This window comes from Corvus cornix, chromosome 2 (genome assembly GCF_000738735.6).
Source record: "Corvus cornix cornix isolate S_Up_H32 chromosome 2, ASM73873v5, whole genome shotgun sequence".
Classification (NCBI taxonomy): domain Eukaryota; kingdom Metazoa; phylum Chordata; class Aves; order Passeriformes; family Corvidae; genus Corvus; species Corvus cornix.
In genome coordinates, this window is record NC_046333.1 from 8908074 (window position 1) to 8931544 (window position 23471).

Consider the following 23471-nt stretch of genomic DNA (forward strand, 5'->3'; position numbering starts at 1 on the left):
TGTTTGGAGCAGGAGATGAGACAAATGGATCGAGGGTCCCTTCAGACAATGTTTTCATGACTTTGCTGTTACTTCTCAAGATGCTTCTAGAAGCAAACAGTCTTTGAAATATAACAGCAATATGAGGAAACTTGACCATAAAGCCAGAAACAACCTTATAGTGAGCATGGAAGGGCATTGCAGTCATGGTCATTTGGGCCGCAGGAAGAATAAAGCGCAGCTGACAGCTCACCTCTGTCTCTCTTTGGAGCTACAGACTTCATACAGAACTGAATGCTGCACACCTGAAGGATGGCTGGCTCACCTGGACAGTACAAACATGTGCTTTTCCTGCGAATCTAGACAGTGCACTCTTCCCAATCTCATAAATAACCATACAGAAGAGAGGGAGGATTTAGAGGATTTTTAGATATTCTATGAAAAACATGCTCAGGGCTAACTGATCTTTGCAAAAAAAAAAAAAAAAGACTTACCGTAAAAAAAAGGAAAAAAAAAAAAAAGAAAATGGCATGGTTTTAGTAGAAAGTTACAAGGTTAAAAAAAAAGGGTAAAAAAGTACCCCAAGGAAAAATACCATGTGAAGGGTTGTAACAGAACACTCAAGCACTCTGAAGGCTTGAGCTAAGTGTGTGGCAGTCAACTCACACTTACACCATGTTGCAAAACTTGAAATAGTGGGTCATGAATGCACCCGTATGATACTGCTGCATCTGAAAGGTCTTTCCTCTTGCCCAGTCCTAGTATGACATGGGAGATGCAAAGTCAGTTCATCATGCAATTCGCAGGTAAAATTTAAATAATAAAAAGTCACAGAAAATTGCACAGATATCTTTTTGACACTTCATAATTTTCCTTTGGTAATGTGCTTAAGTTGTAACAATCATCTGAAAGACATAAAATATGATGGGGAAGGTGGAGGAAAGGAAGCACTTAGTGCTAACTCTATACTGGCGAGATAAGCGCCAGCCATAATCTGACCTGATATTAATTTCTGTATGAGAAAGGGTTTTCAGAAGAAATCAAATGCTAAATACATCTATGTAATTGTAAAGAAAGTAACCTGTGAAGTCATGGGCTATTAACTAATCACTATACTTCAACTAACGGCAGCATACAGTTGCTAGGTAACCCCTGATAAGACGTGTGCATTGGCTGGCTGAGAATTGCTGGAGAAAAGTGATTCCCTCTGCCAGCACCACCACCACCCAAACCATCACTGAGTCAAACTGATTACAAAGGAGTTTCTGTTTTGACTGATTTTATAGGAGATAAATGGTGACTACATTGTGTTTAGACAGACGAAATCTGCACACTGGTTGATAAAATCTAAAAAAATGCAATCAATGAAGTGCATTTGTTGCTTTTTCAATGGTTTCATTTACCCTTGACATCATAATGCTGCATGCTGCAATCCTGAGTTCTACAGCTGATTTATTTTTATATATTGCACTATATTTCATAAGATGTAAAGAGTCAGATGACTGGAAGCTGACTCTGAAAATCAATGAGGAACAGATACCTACTGGCATATATGAGCAGTGCTTCCCCTCTACAATTTTTTAATACTTTTTACTCTCTATTTCACACTATCACATTTATGTGTTTGATATAAACCTGAAATTCAATTCTATCTGAGCATTTTTTTTCCTTTATTTTCATTCACCAAGTTAATATTAAATAAAAATGAATGCTAAGTCAATTCAATAAACAGCTTTTGAGGAAATATTATATTGATTCATTCTGAATAGAATAAAAACCAAATCAAGTCTAAACCAGAACAGAGAAGACATCCCCAATATCAAGAACTACATGGAAACTACTGGCAGAAAGGAATAGGTTTAATTTTTTAACCCAACTGCCTAGTATTCAATAATCCATAATCTGTAAACTATTTTAGCAAAAAGATTTGCTGATCTCTAACAATGACTTGTAACATTTTCCTTGCCCGGGAAAATCATACACTCTCAATTATTTAAAAGCAATCAAAGGTATTTCACCCTTCTAAATTTCTGAATTTTACAGTGTTTGAGAGTTGTCTCCCTCTTCTGGATGATCCAGACAACCTGAGGGAACTACAGCTGCTCAAACACAAGAAGCCCCAGGTTTGGGGTGGGCACAACCAAGAGACAGCTGCTTTCATGTATATGAGCTCATACGGACATTTTCTTCATGGTCAGATCTCCTTATCATCCCCTAGAAGGGGTGAGCAGTGGAATGAAAGAACAAAAATGAAAGATGACAACATTATTATCTTTTTCTTCTGAGTTAGCTTTGAGGTTTGGGCACACACCCGGGGTTTCAACACCACTAGAAGAGAACCACAGTTGTTTGCATACACTTTGAGTGGCATTATTATTTTTGTATCCCCATCACACATCCCCTGTGCTGGCATCAGCCAGGGCTCTTTCCATGGAATACATTGCTCACAGCTTGATGCAACAAACTGCCCAACAACTATATTGAGAAACAGCTTGTTTTGTTTTTCTAATTTGGAAAACAAAGGCACACTGCAAGCTGCGCTGAGTGGGAAGTCATACATCTTTAACTCAAAGTAAAAAGGAATAGAAAAGAAGGAAATATCCTTTAGATACACCAAACGCCTTCCTCTTCCCTTGTAAAGTGCTCTGTCAGCATGGCCGACCCCATACCACTTCTCAACATCAGCCAAAAAAGAATGAACTCTTTATTCTCTTTATGTTCAAAAGTTAATATTAGGGAACTCTCCTGTAAAGAGAGGGTTTAGGGCTACTTGAAAAGACTCTTGATCAGCTATGACACTAATGGAGACTACAGACTATTCACTGCTTAGGCCAGCAGTTGTCAGAGGATTGCCCTGGAAGGTAAATCACCCACTGGGCCACCATTGCATGGGCTACATGAAGTGGAGGACAGAATAAAAGAGTTCTTGTATGGACTCCTAGAAGTGCACAAGGGTTGGGAGACCTGCTAGACTTTGACTATCTGACTGCTCAAGCTCAGTGTCTTCACAAGCTCCATGGGCACAGCCTCAGTGCTCTGTCAAAGATGGCCACAAATGGTTGAAGATCAATCAGGAATTCCCAGGACAGGCTTTTCAGACTGATATGGAGTTCAGTGAACATTATTTGCACCATTTGCATCTTCAGCCAATACTAAAAACTGTAATATCCTAGTTTACCTAGTTATTTATATGACAGAATCATCTTGACACCTCAGATGTAATGGAGATCCAGCCTATTCAATCTTAGCTTTTAAACTGAATGCCATTTAACTATGCAGCCCCAGCTTTTGGCTTTCCCTCTAATCAGTGGTGGGAAATAAAAGGCAATTCCAATCATAGCTGGACTCTGACTACACTCCTATCACAGATGATTCAGTTAAGTGTCTGTACAACTAAGTTTGGGGTGGATAATGTCAACTACGAATAGACTTTTCTAATCAGTAGGCTCATATCTCACTGGAGGGTAAGGGTGCAGGAAGTCTTGGAAACTGTGAGCCAGTCTTTCAAAGCCCTGGAAAAAGCCAGAGCCAGTCTTATGGACTGAGATCCTGGAAACCACGGATCTGCCATTGCCCACTCCTCCAGTGTCCCATGGAACAAGAGCTTGGGTAAAATTTCTGTAAATGAGCAGGATTGCACCCAAGAAATAACTTGCATGTATCATTTATCTTAGGAAATGATCCAGCAAACCCCTCAGCATCTGCTAATCTGTCAGGTATTTAGCATGAGGGAATGCAGCCCGGTGGTTCCCTGTTCATGGTAATTAATAATAAGCATATTAGAGACCTGGCATGAAGTGAGGAAGAGAAAGCTGTACATCCTGAATGGGCTGGGTAGGAGTACTGAGTTCAAATCCTGCAAATAAGTCATTTTGCAACAGAGGAATTCTGTGGTTCCCTTTCTCCTGAGCCAGAAAAGCCACAGTTGACACAATTTTTCAGTCTGCTCTCCTGACTTGTGGTCTGATGGCAGATTTTTTAGACTATGTTTTAAATTAAAGGCAGGTGCCAATACAATATATTGTTCTGACATACACATGTATAATAGAGATAGCTTCCTTCTTCTGTTTCTTTGGGGTTATTTGCATTCTTAATCAGAGACAGAATTTGGCTGAGAATTTGGGAGTCCCCAGGATGAAGCAGAAAATTCAGAAGAAATTTAATTGCTCAAAATGTATCAAGTTGCCATATTTTGTTTATTTCCTGAGATTCAATTACGAAAATTCCCAGTCTGCAACTCCAAATTGCATGACAACTGTTGAACTTATAGGCTCACAAGGATAATCACCCCAGAGCACAACGACACACACATTGCTCCACTGCCATCAATTAATATAAGCTACCAGTAATTAGAAAGAGCAGAATAAACTCCACACCTCCTTTATTCCCTGACTGGTATAATGAGGATGTCATTCTATTGTCTCCTGGGTGGAATCTTTTGGCACCTCTGTTGTTACTGTTTTTTCCTAGACACGTTGGGTACAAATATGGTTTCACTTCACAAAACGTCTCAGTGCCCTCACCAGTCTGTTCATCCTTGTCAAATCAGGATTTCACACATTGTTTTCTGCACATTCCCTAATCTTAGCAAAAGTTTCATTTCCCCAGCCCATTGCCACCGGCTATTAGTCTGGCACAAAACTCAAGCTCAAAATGAAAAAGATAAAACAGAGAAAAGACAGCAGACACAGCCACTATTGCTCTGTTTTGTCTTGTCACACCTTACAAAATATGGTTAATAGCACCACTGTGTTATTGGTGAGCCAGAGGGACAACCAGGTGTGTCTTGTCATGCCCTGTTAACATTACCTATTCCTGAAATATTCTGTATCTGCCCATTAGTATTTCCAAAGTTCACCCTGTCAATAGATGGAGGAACATTTTATTGTCTAATGGATAAAAACCATCAATAAAAACATGGTATTAGCCACTGTGGATGTTACTGACCAACAGGGTCACAGACAACACCTGGATCTACTCCAAATTTTTACTGTTGAAACCAAAATAGTAAAGTATTAAAATGGCAATTTAAAATTTCACACATTAATTTTTTTTTTTTTTTTAATATTATGGCATCCTGATATGATCTTATCTATCTGACAGAATTTTAGCATTTTTGCCTACTTGGTAGCAGCAAAGTAAAGAAATTGAACTTGTTTATAAAGAAGACATTATTTTAATTTAATATATTTATTATATGTTTTAAAATGTAATGAAATACAGTCAGTTTGTTAAAAAAAATTATCTGCAGATTCTGGCTTATCTGGGTGAAAAACTCTCTGGTTCAGAAAAGAATGATTTTCCTTTTAGCATTCAAATTTGCATGCCAATATACTTTGCATATAATTTACATAACATACAGTATCACAACCACTTTGCCTCTTATTGTAAAACCCAGGATCAGCTCCTAGCATTTCATAGCTAGGATTATTAAAACATTTTGTTAAGTCAATTCTGAAGATAAGCTTCCATCCTGATGCTTCTGGAATTGCACACTAATGGGCAGGAAAGGTGAGTGTCTGGTTCTGACACTGGACAGGACTTTGGGTCCAGACAAAAATTTCTCCTGGACTTGTTTTTAAATCTGGATAATTTCATTTAATATCTTTATAGTTTGTATACTTAATTTTGAAATGAGAAAGGTGATAATTTTTATTCCCTTTCTTTCCTAATCTTGTCTTTTTCAGTGATTATCTTAATCACTCAAAGACACAGCTTTCCTGTCACTTTATGTGTGGGCAGGTACCAGTGAGATCCCAATCCTGTCTAGAAAGCATTACTGTAATGCTCCTGTTAATCAAAACTACTCAGCCTTTTTTCAATTAAATGATTTATGCAAAGAAATATCAATTTGCTGCAGAATGATTTTTTTAATAGAGCCACATAAGTTTTAGGGAAATTTTGAATAGGGGATTTCTTTTCATGTCAAAAGCATGATCTTTTGTTAATGTTCAGTTGACAGAAAGCTTTACCACCATCTATAGTTTAGTGTCAGAACACTCCTATGGGAAGCCAAAGTCCAAGCCTTTACCCTTTTGACTCAGAACCAGAATCTTGGTATGAACCAGGAGCAATGTTGAATACCTACCTGTCCCAGGGTCTTATAAGCTATCTGGGATATTAAAATAGCTTTAAAAAGAGAAACAATTACAGGAGACTAATGCTCAGTGTAGCTAATGAGGTTCAGCCCACATAAAAGAGCCTTGCAGAAAATCAGGCTGTCCTTCCTTCTGCATGAGGACCTACGCCTCCCCTCAAGTCTGGGTCTCTGTTGTGCTTCTGTCATGAAAAAATAGGAAGACACTTGATTTCATCCAAATGGGAAAGCAGCAATGCTCCAATGGTTCCTTCCAACCCAAATCACTAAATGATTCTGTGATTCTATGATTGATGCTTCTCTAATCATAATCTCTCTACTTAAGACAAATCAGCATTTCAGTAGAAGCTACTAAAACTGATTTGGTCATTTTTCTCACATATCCATCTATTTCAGCCGAAGCTGCTTATTACATATGAAGGATTACCAATTTTCTCCATGAAGAAACAATTATGAATTATGCTAAAATTAACAGTAAAACATATAAGGTGAAGTGAATAAAGAAGAACTTGGTTCAAATGATGCTGCCTAACCTCAGTGCAGGCTGCTACTGCTCTGCTGCAGAAAATGATGAACTTCAGAGCCAATTTAGTGTCTTGGGAGAAGGCAAAGAGAAAAAAGGCAGCTCTCTAAGAACCACTCTGATCAAATGGGAAAGAGTTAAGAGGGGCCATTAATACTCCTAGGTGTACATCTTGCTGGTGCAGGTAGCACTAGAAGACTGGGAAACTCTTTCTTTTAGGAACAAGTAATGGCATTTCCCAGAAAATATCTAACTACCTTACAATATCTGGCACCTGCACAGCAGACACCTGTACAGCTGAACATCCATCTGCTATACATGCTACATGCATTTCCTTTCTTTTTTTTTAAGCTTCGCAAAGGAGTTGATTAGGAAGATAAAGTCTCTGAAAAACATTTTGGACAAAGATGCCAGCACAGATTGTACAGTTAAAGATATCAGGTCTGCCAATACATGCACACCACACTCTGCAGGCTGCTTATACTTGCCTCACAACAATTTATTGCACAAATTACTGGAATTCTGAAACAAGTCATATTCCTATTTAGTATAGATTTCATAAGGAAAGGATGCAATCCCCTCAACAAGCAATATTTGTATTCTAACTATTCTCTTTTCTTGGTCAGTAGGAATACCCTTTCTTTCAGAGCAGGCTCTGCCTATCTTTCTGCTCTCTCCTGCTACAGGCAATTTAGCTGAATGTTGCTGATATATTTTTTGCCCAGTTCCAAATCTAAAAAAAGATGCTTTTTGTATGGCAATTTCTCCAGGAATTAAATAAATTCAGTGAGGCATTTTGAGTTTTAAGAGGACTGAGTCACACATTGCTGGTGTTTGCACTACAATCAGGAGCTGAATGGAACTGTCCAGTGTCCAGTAGCACTCACAGGTCTATCAGGTAGGTCTCAGAGAACACAAAACCCCTTCCACAAAAGGATGTCCTTCTTTATACACACACACATATATATGTGGGTATGTGTATATATGTATATATATGGGGTTATTTGTAGGATCAGGATCTTAATGATGTGTCTAATTTTTTTTAAAAGGTCATAAAACCCCTGGGAAGTACAATGAAGAACAAGATACTATGTTCAACTACTGAGTTTAATACTACTACTACTAATAGTAGTAGTATTAGTAGTAATAATAATAGTAATAATAATAATAATAATAATAATAATAGTAAAGTATGTCAAGGCAAACATTTCTTTTAGGACAAACCAGATTTTCATACCAATAAAACTAATAAAAAAAAGTATGAAGAAATGTTTTAAACTGAGTGTTTTAACATGCAAGTATATTAGATGAACAAATTAACTGATAGAGAAAACATACTAATCTCACTTTTGCGTAAATTATGATACATTTTATTCACATGGTATGTTTTTTTATATGTTGTCCAGTCAGTAACTGCCTGACTCTCCTGTTCAGTGAACAGCACACAAAATACAAATTAGCTCTTCAGGTTGTGCATGTGCACGCACAGATACAGAGATACACACACAAAATCCTAAAGCAACAAACTGCACTGATCTTCTTCCCATTTTTATATCATACATATTTCATTAAGCTTCATGCAGAGTGTCTTCTGATTTATGGTAATTGTCAACAAAAGCAAAAAATGCCGACAATTTTAACCCTGCAGTACTGAGGATTTAACTGGGATAAAATTAAAATGTTTAGGGGGGGGGGAAAACCCCCACAACACCCTAAGCCACTGGGAGCTTGACCCTTGAGATGTTGTCAATTTTTTATTTTATTTTATTGTGTTTGTTGCCTGTAGAAGCAGATGCCAGCAGCAACATCTGATGTACCGGACACCTCCAGTGTTATCCCAGCATGCTCATGGCCTGGAGGACTTGGAGTAAGACTAATTTCCATATCAAACCCAATTTAGATGAAACATCTTGGTTAAAAAAAAAAAAAAAAAAAAAGCCAGTGCATCAATAGCCCCTTGATTAGATTTTCATCTCCTGAGCAGACAAATATGAATATTTATTACCATGAATGCAGATTTCCCCCTTTCCATTGCTCTGATCTTGAATATTACCCACTGCTAATTTTTATGAAAATTTGGGCAACATAATGTTTTCACATAAACTGACAGTTCTTGAGATAATCCCGTTATTGTTTGGTGGGAAATGACAGTTTCCGCTTATTCATGTGTTAACGAGGGATTAAATATTGTTTTTCATCACCATAATCTAAGATGGAATGGAAATTAAAATTCAAACATTGTGCATTAGCAGAGCTTTGAGGACCAGAATTTGTTTGCATTCACTTAGTAAAGATCTGTAAATTAACAGTTTAACAATCAAGTGAAATCCATATCATAAAACCAGCGCTGACATTTGTAAAATGAAGCCATCACTCTACCTACTAGAGGTAAAGAACCAGAGGGACAAACAGTTTGCAAAATGACATCCCTTTGCGAGAGCAGAGTGCGCCGTGAACTGTTGTCAGCCGCGGTGGTCCCTGGGCACTAATGGACTAGGTCACTTTGCTGTGGCACAGAATCACGTCCCTTTTCCTAGTCACAGGTTCTGATACTCACACACTCGATATGCTCAGCTCACATTGAAAAATCCCTCTATGACAGATCCATAGCACTAAAAGCTGTCACACTGACCCAGGAGCTGTTTCCAGCCACGTGCTGTGCTCACGCCCTCCCCAGGTTTCAGCGTGCAGTACATAGACACATATAATTTACTGGAATGGGTGTTTTGCTGGAGCTGCACTGTATCTACCAGTTCTCTCCTTCTCTATCAGTTATCTCCTCAGTCCTTGTGCCTAATGACCAGCAATGCAAATCAGAGATACCTGTAGGTTCCAAAGGGAACACAGAGACCTACTGGGGACATTCTGCAGCTCAGGAGCCACTTCGTTGCTGTTTCTACAGAAAATTTGAATTAGTAATTCAGCGAAGTATGTTTGCATTCTTATTAAAAAACCCCCAGCTTTTCCCTTTGATACCAGTCAAAGCACACACAGAACTAAAACTATGCTTAAGTCAAAGCAACTTCAACATCTGCCTTAAATAGATCTTAAAAACTACCTCATCAGGATAAATCTGATTTATGCAAAAAAGAAACAAAACTGAGCTCCAACAAACTAATTTATTAGGAGTCCTCATGTTTAGATTTAGAAACTTGTTAAAATCTTTTTGAAAAAAATATGCTATAATATGTATAAAAGATAAAGCCTTGCATTCTGAAGGATGTTGAAGTGATGGACACTACAGCCATGTTGCCTTTAAGGGTGGAAACTTAGTGATGTACAAGTGCAAAACAGTTCTGAGAAGGATGAATAAGAATGTACTATCAGGCCCTCCCAGAAAGCAAAGATCTTAAGTTTTACTTAAGTACTTTAACCTTAGTACTAAAAAAAGCTAAAATAAATGACACAATTCTTTTAACCCACAGCTGAAGTTTTAATTCTATTATTCTTTAATTTAAACATGCCTTTACACCCGTGCTCCAAAGGCGACCACACTGAAACTGTCTGTTATGAATGGTCCCTGGCCTGGATCTTGCTTAGATGGAGAAGCAAACAGCCTGAAGAATCCTAACTGGCACAGGACACAATGCGAGTGACTGACAACTTAACAGTACAGAAAAATGTGGGACCATGACAGGCTCTGGGCCCTGCTCCTGTTTGTTTTACCAGCTCTGATGCAGCTATAGGGTCCCTGGTGTCAAGGATTCCTACAGGAAGGTTGGGTGTCTCACAGTTTGAATCTTAGAACCAGACCCTTATTTTCCTACACTTACAGGCCCAGAGCAGAGGTCCTTCCACGTTGACCTGCATAGGAACATTTGCTGCCCAGGGTCTGCTAGAGAGAGGGCTGAGAGACTGGGATCTGCCACTTCTGCCTCTTCTTAAATAGTTAAATCTGTGTTTGAGACTGCTTGAAATCCACATGTTCCTGCCAGGATCAAGCTCCTATTTGTGGAGATGGAAGAATCTGCCTTCTTTACAATTTCTGACCATCTCCATCCCTCAAACTTCAGACAGTTTAAGAGAATTTAATCTTAATCTGCTGCTTTCCCAGCTGACCCATTACACTACTCAAGATTTTGTTTTCCTTTGAGTCATAATAACGTGGCTGCTGATAGAAGGAGGCTGCTGAATTTCATGAATCAGTAAGATATCTAGCACAAACAATCATGTTCTCCTATTTAAAGATTCTTCATGAATACATTGAATGCAGGCTGCCAAATCATAGTTAGAGTGGATAATAACACTGATTCTTAAACAGAATTACCCTGCAGTTTGCTCTGTGTAGCTAGTGCTAGTATCTAAATCTCTTTTCTCTGCAGATTTATAATGGTTTGTAAAGGAAACTCTGCTTTAAAAACAATGGCATGACACGGCCTAAACCCAAGATAAATCCTTAAAACAAACACATGCTACTTTATAACCAGCACAGTGTTAAAAAAGACAAAAAGGAACAACACTGGTAAGATGCATAAGTTCCTGAAGCCACAAGGCAAACCGTATCTTGTTTCATTTTACATGATACTGAATAAAAATTGAATTGCTGTAGTTGCCATGGCAACTGCCACATCACTTGGCACTTCTGCTCCTTTAAATCACACTGTGCTACTGTAAAGGAATTCATGAACCAATGTGACACTTGAATACTTGTGCTTTATATACTGTTTCAGGAGGAAAACATAAATCAACATAGACTGATAGTTGTCTCTGAAAATCAGGTTTGCTGTATTTTTCTTTACATTATAATCTCCTCATTTCCTTGTCGTGTTCTTTAAAAATTTGTAAAGAAGATGGAGGGCGTTGTCACAATCAGAGCACAAGAAAAGAAATTACTACTGACACATGATTTCCAAACTGAAGCTGTGACCTGTCATTCAGATGTCACAATACCTCTGCTATGCAATATTCAAATCAAATACAGGGGATAAACATTGGAACTTTGCCCCTCCACAACCAGAGACGGTGTGATATGTGACAGAAGACAGTCTCAGGAGCATCCAGGCATCTCTTTAACTCTAAACTTAGCTGGAGCTTAAATGGAATGTCTAACTACATACTTAAAGCTAAGCATATTCTAAATGTTTGTAGATTTGGGGCCATGACTTACATTGTTTTAGTATGCTGTGTATATAACATGAAGTAACAGAAGATAGTTGACAAAATAATGGGATAAAATGATACATGTTTCTGCTGCATATTTTTTGTTTTTAAACATTTAACACTTTTATTAACACACTGGATGCAATTTATTTGAAAAGCAGCCCTCTAGTGGGCTATGTACTGTAATGAATAGTTAATAAATAGCATTAACATTATCTCTAAATATTAGCTAAAATGCATTTTTCAAAAGCATACAAGGTCTTAAATAAATGAGCCATAGATCTTCATCATTGTCTTTGTAGAAATTTAATGTTCTGTTTAGCATTCCTCAAATTTCTTAAAGTGTTACTTCTAAATGCTACTGTGTGGCTAACTTCTGACTAGCATAACTTTACTATTCATGTATACTTACAAACTGTAATAGTGAGATATTATTAACTGTTAGTAAAATTTCACATAAGTAGTATGTTACTGGTAGAATTCTATGTAAAATATAATCTATTAATTTTTAAGAGTTACAGCTTTAGAATGTGTAATTTGTGTGTGTGGGATAAGGTAAGTCTTTCTTATTATGCCTTCACCAAGAATATTTCTAGGATTGTACACCTAAAATTTTTTTATTTAATGTTATTGCTCTTATTTCTATATACAGACTTAAAGTTACATGCCTTAAAGCAAAGAACTCCCCTGTGACCTGGTCCATGCCTTGCTCACAACAATGCATGTGGCTCCAAACACTGCCCCTCCTGGAAATGTTTGACTGCTCATCAACACAGCCACAGTGATCAGCAAAAGCCAACGGCAGGAGTGGTCTGTGGGAACTCCAATCCCAGATCTCACATAACAGGAAAAAATAAACTTGTTCATCTCTAAGCCATGGGGTTTGTAAGAAAAATGCTGAAGTCAGGCACTGGGAAAAGCCCTCCCTGGTGTCCCCTGGTCTAAGAACACTTACCCTGTAGTGCAGAGGTGTCTGCCATCACATGTACCTGTGCCTGGCTTCAGCCTAATTAGTTCTGGTAAAAGAAGGGTGGGTTTCAGTGGAAGTTGAAAAATTTAGCTGTGTCTTGGGCTAAAACTTGAGTATTTGTACATGCACAGCTGCAGTTCCTACACCGTAGTCAGTCTCAGATCTATCTTACCTAAATGTTCTTGGGTACAGCATCCCTTCCAATCCTGGTACCCCTGGGCAATACCTGCTCCAGATCAGGAGCATTTGGATTGCCGATGTCACTGTAGCAGAGACAGCTGGAGTAGAACCCAGGCTAATCTGGTCTTTACAAGCCAAAAGCCAGCACTTAGCATTTTACCTAGTAGTCAAAAATCAGAAAAAAGGTTTACACCTTATTCTTCAACAGCTGAAAATTATTTTTTAAGTTCCGCGCTCCATTTTTTTATGGATTTCCAATCCAATATCATTCTAGGTAAAATCTGGATATATAGATGTAAGTGACAAAATTTGGCAACATTAAGGAAGGTAGGAAGATAGAAACCTGACTCCTGCCTCAGAAGCTTGCATGTCACTGGAAAGTCTGTCCTCTAGCTTCACTAGAATTTTTAAATGCAGATTTCTTTATTGTAGTAACATCTCTTTATGCAGCATCAACATAATTCTACACCTATCAAAATATCTATAAATGAGAATATCCTGAAACATGTCAAAATACCACTGCTCTATTTTAGAACATCTAGAGGTATGGTGAAGCATTCATTTTGCATATATTTTGGGTTATTTCCATTTGTTTTAGAAAACGGCTCTAATTTTTATGTCTGCCATATGAGAGCCATGATTCAAATCTTACAAATGAAGTTATGATTCCAATGATGAGTTTCTTCTCTGCATTCCTACTGGGAAATCGAAAGAGTTAATTTAATACAACTTATCCTGAAGTGAGTGCTGTTTTGTCAGTTCAAGACAGGAACAGGAACAGTGCCACCCCCTCTGCTTGTTACAGGCCTTATTCATCGATTATTCAAATCACAGACTCATACTCCAAAACCTGATTACACTTTCTTGGGCCACTGGAGAGCCTGACTTGTTATTCTGAAACTGTGGTTGAAAACAAATTTCAGCCAAAAGCTGAATAAACATTTATCCATGTCACAGTAATTCTGGTCACAGTCAAACTCAGTATGGAATTGAACTTAAAAATACTGTGCTCCTATATTAATTCAAAAGTGCTTATGTGAAGAGATAGAAGTAAAGTTCCTAAAGGATGCTGAAGGGATACCTGACATGGTGACTGCTGTGCAGGGCTGTGACTCATGGTGTCTGCTGAGCTCCCTTGGCTGGAGAGAAGCTCCTGGGTATGAGTCCAGTTGGAATAATGTTTGTGTAGGACTGGGGCTTTCACCCTTGCTAAATCCTGAACTCAGGAGGAGTCAGGTGGAGCCATGCAGCTGCTAAGGAGGCTTTCCCTCCACCTGAGACAAAATGCTGTCCCCAAGATCTTGCAGGAGTGCTCAGCCATGCAGAGCAACAAGTTCAACTCAAGTAGTGGTTAACATCAAGCAGGGACAGAGGAGAACAGAGTTCTGGGTCCTGTTTAAATGCTTTTTATCTCTTTAATTTTTCATATGAGTATTGTGTCTTTCATGTTATTATGCAAATAGACATCTAAATAACACAACGCATGCATTCACTCCCTCATAGACACTCAGCTATAGGAAGTCCTTGAACACCTGAAGATGACCTCAGGACTTCAGAGATTTATTTCACGTGTAGGAGATCAAAAGAAAATACCTCAAAGCTTCATTGTATCTGAATAAACAAGAAGGTGTGAAATGCTCTTGATGGATTTGTGTGGCACAAACATACATGACAACGAGGCCAACAAATCTCACATGGATACTGTAGAGGAGTTCTACAGCTTTTTTTAGTTTTAGTTTTTTCCAGCTCCTGCTGTAGGTGCTGGAAAACTGAAAATAAAAAGAAAGATCTCGGCAAATATAATTCCAGAGATAGTCAGCACTACAGCAATGCACAGATCCTCAAGATTACAAACTCAGCACTGGTTCTATCTACAGCAGAGTTATTCTGGTTTTCTGGTATAAAAGCCTTCTTGCAAACAAGATAAGTGTCAAAATAATTCTCATTTTAAGAGTGATACACATCATATCAAACTCTTATCTAACTCTCTGGATTATTTTACTGTTGAATAATCTGTTGCAAATGTTAGACATGGAGGTGGATGTACTGTGGAAGTACCAGGAAAGGTCTGTTCTACAATGGCCTGAAAGAAGCTCTGCTTGCCCACAGTCCAGACAGGGCTTTGCACTTTATCATCCAAACCTTCCCATGAAACGTACAGAACTTTTAAGCCAACACCCTGAAACATGAGCAGCTTCTGAAGTTGCAGCTTAAGAACTCATTTTTAATCCTGCTAAAGCAGAACCTACCCTACGCTGACACAAGGCAGCTAACCTCAGGCCTAGCTGAAAGAATCACAAGCTGTGGAAATCTTTTACGTGACATAAAGATGATGAACTGCATTGCAGCTGTGGTAGACTCCAGACCCATGTTGTTAATGACTATACAGCACATGTTTATGCAGTGACATAAAAGCAATTCATCAGCCCTCCCTGGACTTGACTGAATGGCTCAGTAAGCTTGGTGTGAATTTTATAATCTGTTGTTGCTCTTGAAATGTTTTTCTTGAGATAGAGGAAAGAAAGAGAGAGATTGAGGAGCTCTGAGAAGCATTTCTCATCTCCACAGAGGAAGGGACAGATTCCTTCTAGCACACCCAAGGCCTGGAAAGTCACTAGTGTCCACACATTCCTTCCTGAGGCACAAATGCTGCTATCATAGATCGACACCTAAAACAGATTCCACTGTCCAGAGCCACATACGAATTATTGCTGAGCTTAGGAGAGCTCCTGCATTTGTTTAAACAGCAGCTCCATTTGCCACTAGCATCTAGGCTATATTTCTCTTGAGGTATTTCAGATATGAAAATTGCCTTGCAAAATCAATCCTTTTTATTTTACAGGCCTTCAAGTGAAGATTATATATCCATTAACTTTGTCATGCATCTCACCTGCTGTCCAAACAAAAAGGTCATTTCTCATTTTCTACTAAAGTTTTTCTAAGTACTTTTGATTTGAGCATCTTGACTTTGATTTACTGTTACCATTACATAAAATTCCATTCCTAATTCCAGTGTGAAGTAAAAGGAATCTTTATTCATCAAGAAGCTCCTTCATTATCTTTAAATACGTTCTTTCTATTATTTCAATAATAATTATTCACCAGGTTGAATAAAACATAGACTGCAAAACCAGATTATCATAGTTAAACTTAACCTGAAATAGCCTGAATCTGATACTGTATCAACAGAGAAACAGCTTGGTTACAGCACCCCTTTATTTTATGTGTATGTGAGACTACAGAAATGTATTCATTATGTACAAAATCGTATCTGATAAGACTTAGAAAGGGGAATGTACACAGCTGGGAGAATTCACATCCAACAAAATACATAAGCATCTGAATAAATGTTCTTCCATTACCTTACTGGTCCAAACCACTTGGTTCTTTCTCTGCTGATCACCCTCTTTCAGATATAACCTGGAATATATTTAGGCCAAAATGTCTGCTTCCCTTGGGTTAACCAGTTTTTACTTTTTGCCTTTTAATAATACATATTTGGTAGAGTGTATAGCACAAACTTCTGTCAAAGTCTTCATTAACCCAAGTAGTATCAGTAGTTTTTTTATAAAAAGTTATGATAGCCTAAATATATGGAAGGTGAGTTCTGCAGTGACTTTTCCTAAACCAAACACATGAATCAGACTGGTGAGGTCTCTAGTCTAAGAACTCTTCAATTTTTCCAGCTCTGTTAGCTGGTCTTAGAATCCAGCTAAGGTTACAACCTAATCCTTGAGGTTACAGCTCAAGCATATCCTTAGACTACCATGGTTACAGCAACCCTATTGCTACAATGTGGATTTATGATACATTTAGCAGGTGAAAACTTCCTGCATTTCAACTATCCAAAAGGGAATTCTTTCTCCATTGACCACATATAATACAAAACTTAATTTAACAGTAAGCATCTGAAGTGGGCTTTTATTCTTTAGTTGACTTTGAAGCAGACTGGAATCCATTCAATGAGTGGAACTGGACAAAATACATGGAGGTATTTCATCAGCATGGATGAGTCCCATTGGGTAAAATTATACTGAGTCTGGCTGCCATAGCCTGTACCCCAATCCTGGTTCTGTTATTTAACAGAAAGCAGGGGCTGCAGACAGCACAACCACAAACTTCAGCCTGGCCTGAGGTCAGGACGCAGCCTGAGGTGCACACACATGCCCCAGGATACACTTCCCACTTTCTGAGGTTATGTACCAGTAAGAAACATTCCTAGATAAATCAGTCACGGAGAGATGATGGCTTTCATTTTCTTATGATTTCACCTCTGTTTGTTTCCAAGTTCTTTCATGTTTGGCCCTAAGCACCACAGCAGGCCTCAGTGTTACTACCTCTTTGGGACAAAGTCTTTCAATAATGTGAATGAAGTTGCACAGTGAACCTCAGAAAATTTGTCAAGTTAATTCTTAGGCATGAACTGATAAAAATCAAAAATATAAACCCCAAAAATCAGTAAAGAAAGAAAACAACCTATTCCTTCAGTATATTAGAAGTTAGTAATTCATTATTTTAAATACTGAGAATAATGCAATCATGAGAAAAAGGCATTTTCCTAGCCCTGTGAGCATTCACCACTAGCAAAATTACTTAAATGAAAAGGAAAAAAGAGATAACTGTGTACACAAAATTAGTACGAGAATTAGCAATCAACTGTAGTTCATACAAGGTTCTTAGCAGATAGCATCATGTTTATTAATAAATGATGAACTGCTTAGTGGAGTTTTCGCTTAGCGATATCACTATAATAACAGACACATGTTTTATTTATGTTTCAAGTTACATCCAAAATAAGCGAGACATTCACTGTCAGATTCTCTCTAATATCTGAAGACTCTTTACCCCAAATTTAAACTTCCACTGATCTAGATGAGAGAGCACTCCATCAAAATCAAGGGGAATAATATGACGACTTCAGTTGCTGTGCTCATCTTTGGGGATTTTTTTCCTGTGATACAACAAAGCAAAAAACTGCATTTCTTAAAGCTGGCTGCACTTTTCTCATAAGGATGGTATTTTTTTTTTCTCTATGGGATACAGTGCTATTTGTGCAGCAGATTGTATTTTGACAGATGCAACTGTATCCTAAAAAGGCCCTTAGCACTATCAGACTGGTAGCTCACAAACCTTCATGAGCTCCAGAATTTCTTAAAAAAATCCCAACAATTAAAATGTTTTTGAGAATGTAAAATGCCTGAAAACCACTTACCTCCCCCACACCAGTCTGCAGAATTTTCAGTCCAGTTATTTTTTCAAGCTTCTCTTTGTTTATGGCTGTAAGGAAGAATTAAGATTGAGTTAAAGGAAAGCTGGAAAATGTATGATTTTACAGCATTTGCAACCAACCTTCTTTTCTTCATCAATATATTCATGACAGTTCCCACCTATTCCATCTATGGAGTATCTTTCCCTGAGAGCAACTCTGCTAGTCATTTTTTCGAATGCATATTTATGCTATTAATTGCTCATTGTTGTGTGAAAAAGAAAGCCAAGCTAATTCTATTTTACACAGTATTAAACACATTTAACATAGATACACAATTTGTTTGGAAAGCTCTCTTCTGTGGGTACTTCCTTGCATTGAAGAGCAGAGCAGTACTTTACCATTTGAACAGCACTGCCACTGTGTAGGACTTTTCACAATGGATACAGACTCTTATCTCACAGGTAGAATAAAGAGTTTATTTAATACCACCAGGATGCAATGCAAAATTCTATTATTTTTTTAAGTTAGTTTTTTCTTATTTGTCAGCATCTATATCACTAAAAGCATTAAAACCTGAAATAAAGCAACCCAGCATAAAACTTTTAAATAAAGGTAATAATAACTAAGACTACAATCATACTTGCAACCCAAACATGCCCAGGGCATGAGCTTGAGCACTGTTGTACAATTGCCCATGCTCTTAAACCTATGGTCTGATCTGATTTTGGCCTGTGACTGTTAGAAGCCTCAATGAAACAGTGCTCAACCACGATTATGGGAACAGCACAAGGATGAGATTATTCCTAGCTGGGTGTATGGGTAACGCCATCCCATTTGGGATGGGAAGACTTTAACCTTCTAGATGCAAACTGTGTCAGTTGGACTTGTGGCCAAAACCCAGACACCTGGCTTGATTTATTTATGAGGAGAAATGAAGCTCTGCATCCTTGTTAACCTCTCCTTCCCTTAGCTGCCTGTTTGCTGTGTAATCCAAGTGAATCATCTGGGTTCTTTCTGCTGTCCTTGGAAAGGGAGGCACATTTAATATGGTGAGTCATCCCACACATCTTACACATATCTGCAGGCACCTACCTCCTTGATTACAGACAAAATTTGATAGATGCAGCTTCTCAATTTTGGTTGCCTAAAGCAAACCTTCCAATCAGAAAGTTCAAGAACTGCTAGGACATACTGCACACTGTAAATTTACATGAAAATACTTAAAGGAATTAACATTTTTTTTTCATTTGTGAAAAATACTCTTTAATTGTTGCTCTTTGAAACATTCAAAACAGTTGAGACTGCAGCAGACACTTCTCAGAAGATTATTGTGAACTGATATCTTATTAAGTTTGTCCAAAGTGCAACACAAATGACTCACATTTATTCCAGAGGTAACATCAGATCATTAGGCTCCATCTCACCTCTTATGGAAAGATTTTTGTGAGAGTTTTTACATGCAAGGACTCAAGAAGTTATACCTCTAGCAATTCTAATACAGAAAAAATTTTCTGACTGCCTTCAGCAAGGGGTGAATATTGCCCTCAATTTAAATGAAGAAGAAAGCTCTGTACAGCTTTTAGACTCAGACACCTTCATTTTTGCACCTCTTTAATATGCCACTGATACAGAGAGGAACATGGAGTCCCAAGCTAAGAAAGCTGAAATGCATGTTTTGCTGGATGACGACCTAAAACCTGCACACCACAGTCACATACTTAACACCTGTGCCATGCTTTGCACATTCACAAGCATATTTATTCCACCCAGAGCCAAAGGGACCATGTGAAGGAGAGTTGATTGAAACATGAGATTTGAGACCACGCTTTGCAGTGTTGTATATCTTGTGCAGTGAAACTTTTCAAAGATATGCCATACTACCACACTGACCACCTCCCACCCAGCAAACACATTAAAAGTGGACTTCTACGAAGTGCAAAAATGTAGATTTATAAAATGAAAAAGTTCCACAGCCTCCTTCAAAGAAAGTGAATGGTCCAGCAAATGATTCTTTAGCAGCTTAGGATAAAGAAAACTGCACAGCAGAGTAGCTGCAAAATAAATGGCTATAAGTAAACAACAAAGCTCAAATCCCACTGTGTAATTTCTTACCACATGAACAGTTAATAGAAAATATTTGGTCTGCTGAATTACTGAATTTTATAATTACTATTACTTATTTGACCTCCTTTTCATAGGTTTCCTGCAGACATTAAGTATTGAAGCTTTGATATTAAAAAACAACAACAAAAAAGGTTTACGCAATACCTCTGCTTTCCCCCTTGATATTGGCTAAAACAAAAAGGACAGGTCTGACAGCCATGCTAACACAAACCCTGCCAAAATTAGGAGGCATGAAGGCACGAGGTGTTATTGATTAAATCATAACCAGAAAATGGTCAAGCCCAGGCACTGTCAGATTGTGGAGAGAGACACAGCCGACAGTCTCCAGCGTGCTCACTCCCAGCATGTACAGGAGAGTATTTTAGCTAACCTTGAACTCCACAAGCTGCTCAGGAAGGTCAAGAAATTCTGTCAAAAATGGTGCTGAAGCTGAAGCTGCAACTACATATCAAGCAGCTGCTTCAAGCTGTGGAACAGTGAATACAACCACTTAACCTTTTCTATGCAGAACTATAATGAAGAATCTAAACCAATATGACACAGTCAATATAGATAGATGGAAGAAGTGGCGGGAAAATATATTCAGATATTAAGAACATTAAGAACATTAATTCTCTGAAAATTGGCCCAAAATTTTGAAAGTCTTTTAGTGTACTACCTGCTCGCTTTCATTCAAATACAAGTAGACAGAAGCTGATGTTCTGTTGCAAATTTTATGAAAGTGGAAATTGCATGGTATATTGCATATTTCATCAAAGTTTTTTTTTTTACAGTTTAAAGTCCTCTATTACTACTGTTTGATGACAAACTCAACAGCAAAGAGGCATAACAAAAACAGCTATTAAAAAAGAAGGGAAAAATACCCCAACAAAATCCCCCTCAAACCAGTTAACAACATATAAATCCATTTTCTAATCTTCCATTGAAACAAAAACAGCTTCCAAACATACAAAAAGGGAGGCCTTTAAATTAAATTCACTAGATGAAGGATATGCAAATTACCTGAAGAAGCGGAGACCTATAATGTTCTCAAAATTCTGCAATAGCCTATTTAATTAGTATTTTAATTTATCAGAATAATTCTTTGCACTTGACAATTTATGCAGTATTCCAGATAATTAAGCACGTAGCTACAGTGGAATAATTTTGCCTACTCTCTGTATACCAGTTATTTTAACCTGAAAGAATATGTGGAAGTCTCTTCTGTCATCTAAATTACAATGGGGACAACTTAATGGCTTTGCTCTATTAGAGAGCATGATGAGAGTTGCTACTGAGTGTTTAAGGGTAGAGATTGTCACTGCTCAGTCTTCACTAACCTGAGGGAGGTCTGATGTGTTTTCTGAGGGCAAATGTTTATTTCCTTTAGCAAAGTCATCTGTCAGTGGCCCAGTCAGGAATTGGAGTGTGTAGGTTTGACAGGTTTAACCTCAGAGTCCATCAGTTATTAGACGAAGCAAGTTATGGAGGGCTCTGAGCAGACCTTCAGTCTCATTACTGCTCTTCTGGAAGAAGATTTCCTGCCAAGCACAACTGTACCCTCTGGCTGACTCATGGGAGCACACACTGGCACGAATGAGGCAAAGGGAAACGGGGAAAGGGTTTCAGCAGGAGGCCTCAGTTTGTCTCTCAGGCTGCTGCAGGATTTACCTGCCCCAAAGAAGAAACCACCCTTAAATATGAAAAGATTTTCTGGGACGATAGCATCATTCACAAGGAAACCTTGGGGTTTTGCTGTGTATCTGACTTAGTGTGTGTTGTATTTAATTAAATGTAAGGAAAAAAGTACTTATAGGCTCATGATTCTTCTGACCTCTATTACCTGCCCATTTTAGAATGAGCCAATCATGCTCTAGACTTGCTCTATTTATTGACCTCCAGTCAATAAATTGAGGGCAACTAATTCAGATTTACTGTAGTCTGTCAGATGAATTCTACAACCACTGGTTTTTTCCCACCAGCTTGTTGCAAAGCTCCTTTCAAAGACCAACATTTAGAATAATTTCATTTATTTTCCTCCCTGAGGAAAGGAAAGAGAAAAGGAGGAAGGGAACTCCAGAGAGATGGTGCTTATTACAGTTTTTAGCTTTTTAACAAGTATCTCTAAGACAAGCAGAAGATACATCTCTTTACATCAAGTTAAACTTTTCTTTCTCCTCCCCTACAAAGGACCCCCTCAAGATTTGGAAAGCTTCTTCATAGCATGGTTTAGAAAGAATGCCTTTCTCTTTGGCAGGGCCATGCACTGTGCCATGCATATACACAGCAAGTCAAAGGCACAACATGGAATATTCAAAATACATCAGCTCAGAACAAAAACGACCAACTCAAGTGTCCAGATAAAGTGGGAAGAAGGGTGCCTTCACTAAAGTTTAAAATGCAATTAGTGAGGAACAAGTACAGAAGCTGCAGGCAGAAGGTATTTTGTCCTCCAATCTTTACAGAGTGATGGCACGAGATAGGTGCTTCATGTGTAATTTCTACATAACTGGCAGCCAGGCTTGGAATGGAAATGGTTGCAGAGAAGTCAAAGCCACATTGCTGTGCTAGCAACAGCCTGCTAAATACTATGTCATATTCAATTTTCAAGTCATTTTTCAAATGATTTTAATTAGATATTGTTTCAATCTCCTGTGCATTAATTTAATTTCAGATATCAACATTTCAGCTTTCAATCTGTTCAGATGCAGTACCTTGCTGCCTGGAGTAATTTAAAATATTGTTTGCATCTCCAGCAATTTTGAGAGCACACATTCTTTACAACCTGCTCTAGCCAATAAAACCAGCAGATGGAAATTCAGACCATGCTCACCACTCCCTGTGCACCTTTGCGTTACCACAGATTTTGGTACGAGGCAGCTAAACCTCCATGCTCACAATCAAGGAATTTTCCATCTATGTTTGTCTTTAATTCTGTTCAAAAAATATACGCAAAATGCCTTTTTCTGGGAAATAGCAACACTGCATGTTCCTGTAAGAGGGAAACTGGGCCATTCTTGAATAACTGTTAAGAGCTGCATATTTTTTAAACTTACTCACTGAAACAATGTCACTCTTTCCACTCTAAACCATCTACCTCTTAGACCCATGCCCAGGTAATATTCAAGGATAGAGCAGCAATGACTTTATAAAGCAGGACCTCAGGTACTTCTGTCTTTGCATATATTAAACACATTCTGTCTGCATGACTGCTTGCATTGATTTATTTCCATTTATTCAATAAATAACTGCTCAATTTTATGTCTTCCTCTAACTTTCCTTTAAAATGAGCACACTACTATTCTAAAAT

At 38.1% G+C, this 23471-nt stretch overlaps 1 protein-coding gene across 3 annotated transcripts in view; it reads right to left on the reverse strand.

Moving 5' to 3' along the window:
* Positions 1-23471, reverse strand: part of PTPRN2 (protein tyrosine phosphatase receptor type N2) — a 651283-nt gene that overhangs the window by 221663 nt on the left and 406149 nt on the right. For all 3 annotated transcript variants that reach the window (XM_039548283.1, XM_039548281.1, XM_039548282.1), the window contains exon 12: positions 18062-18126. In XM_039548283.1, the coding sequence (XP_039404217.1) occupies positions 18062-18126 (65 nt within the window). The remainder of the gene's footprint in view (positions 1-18061; positions 18127-23471) is intronic.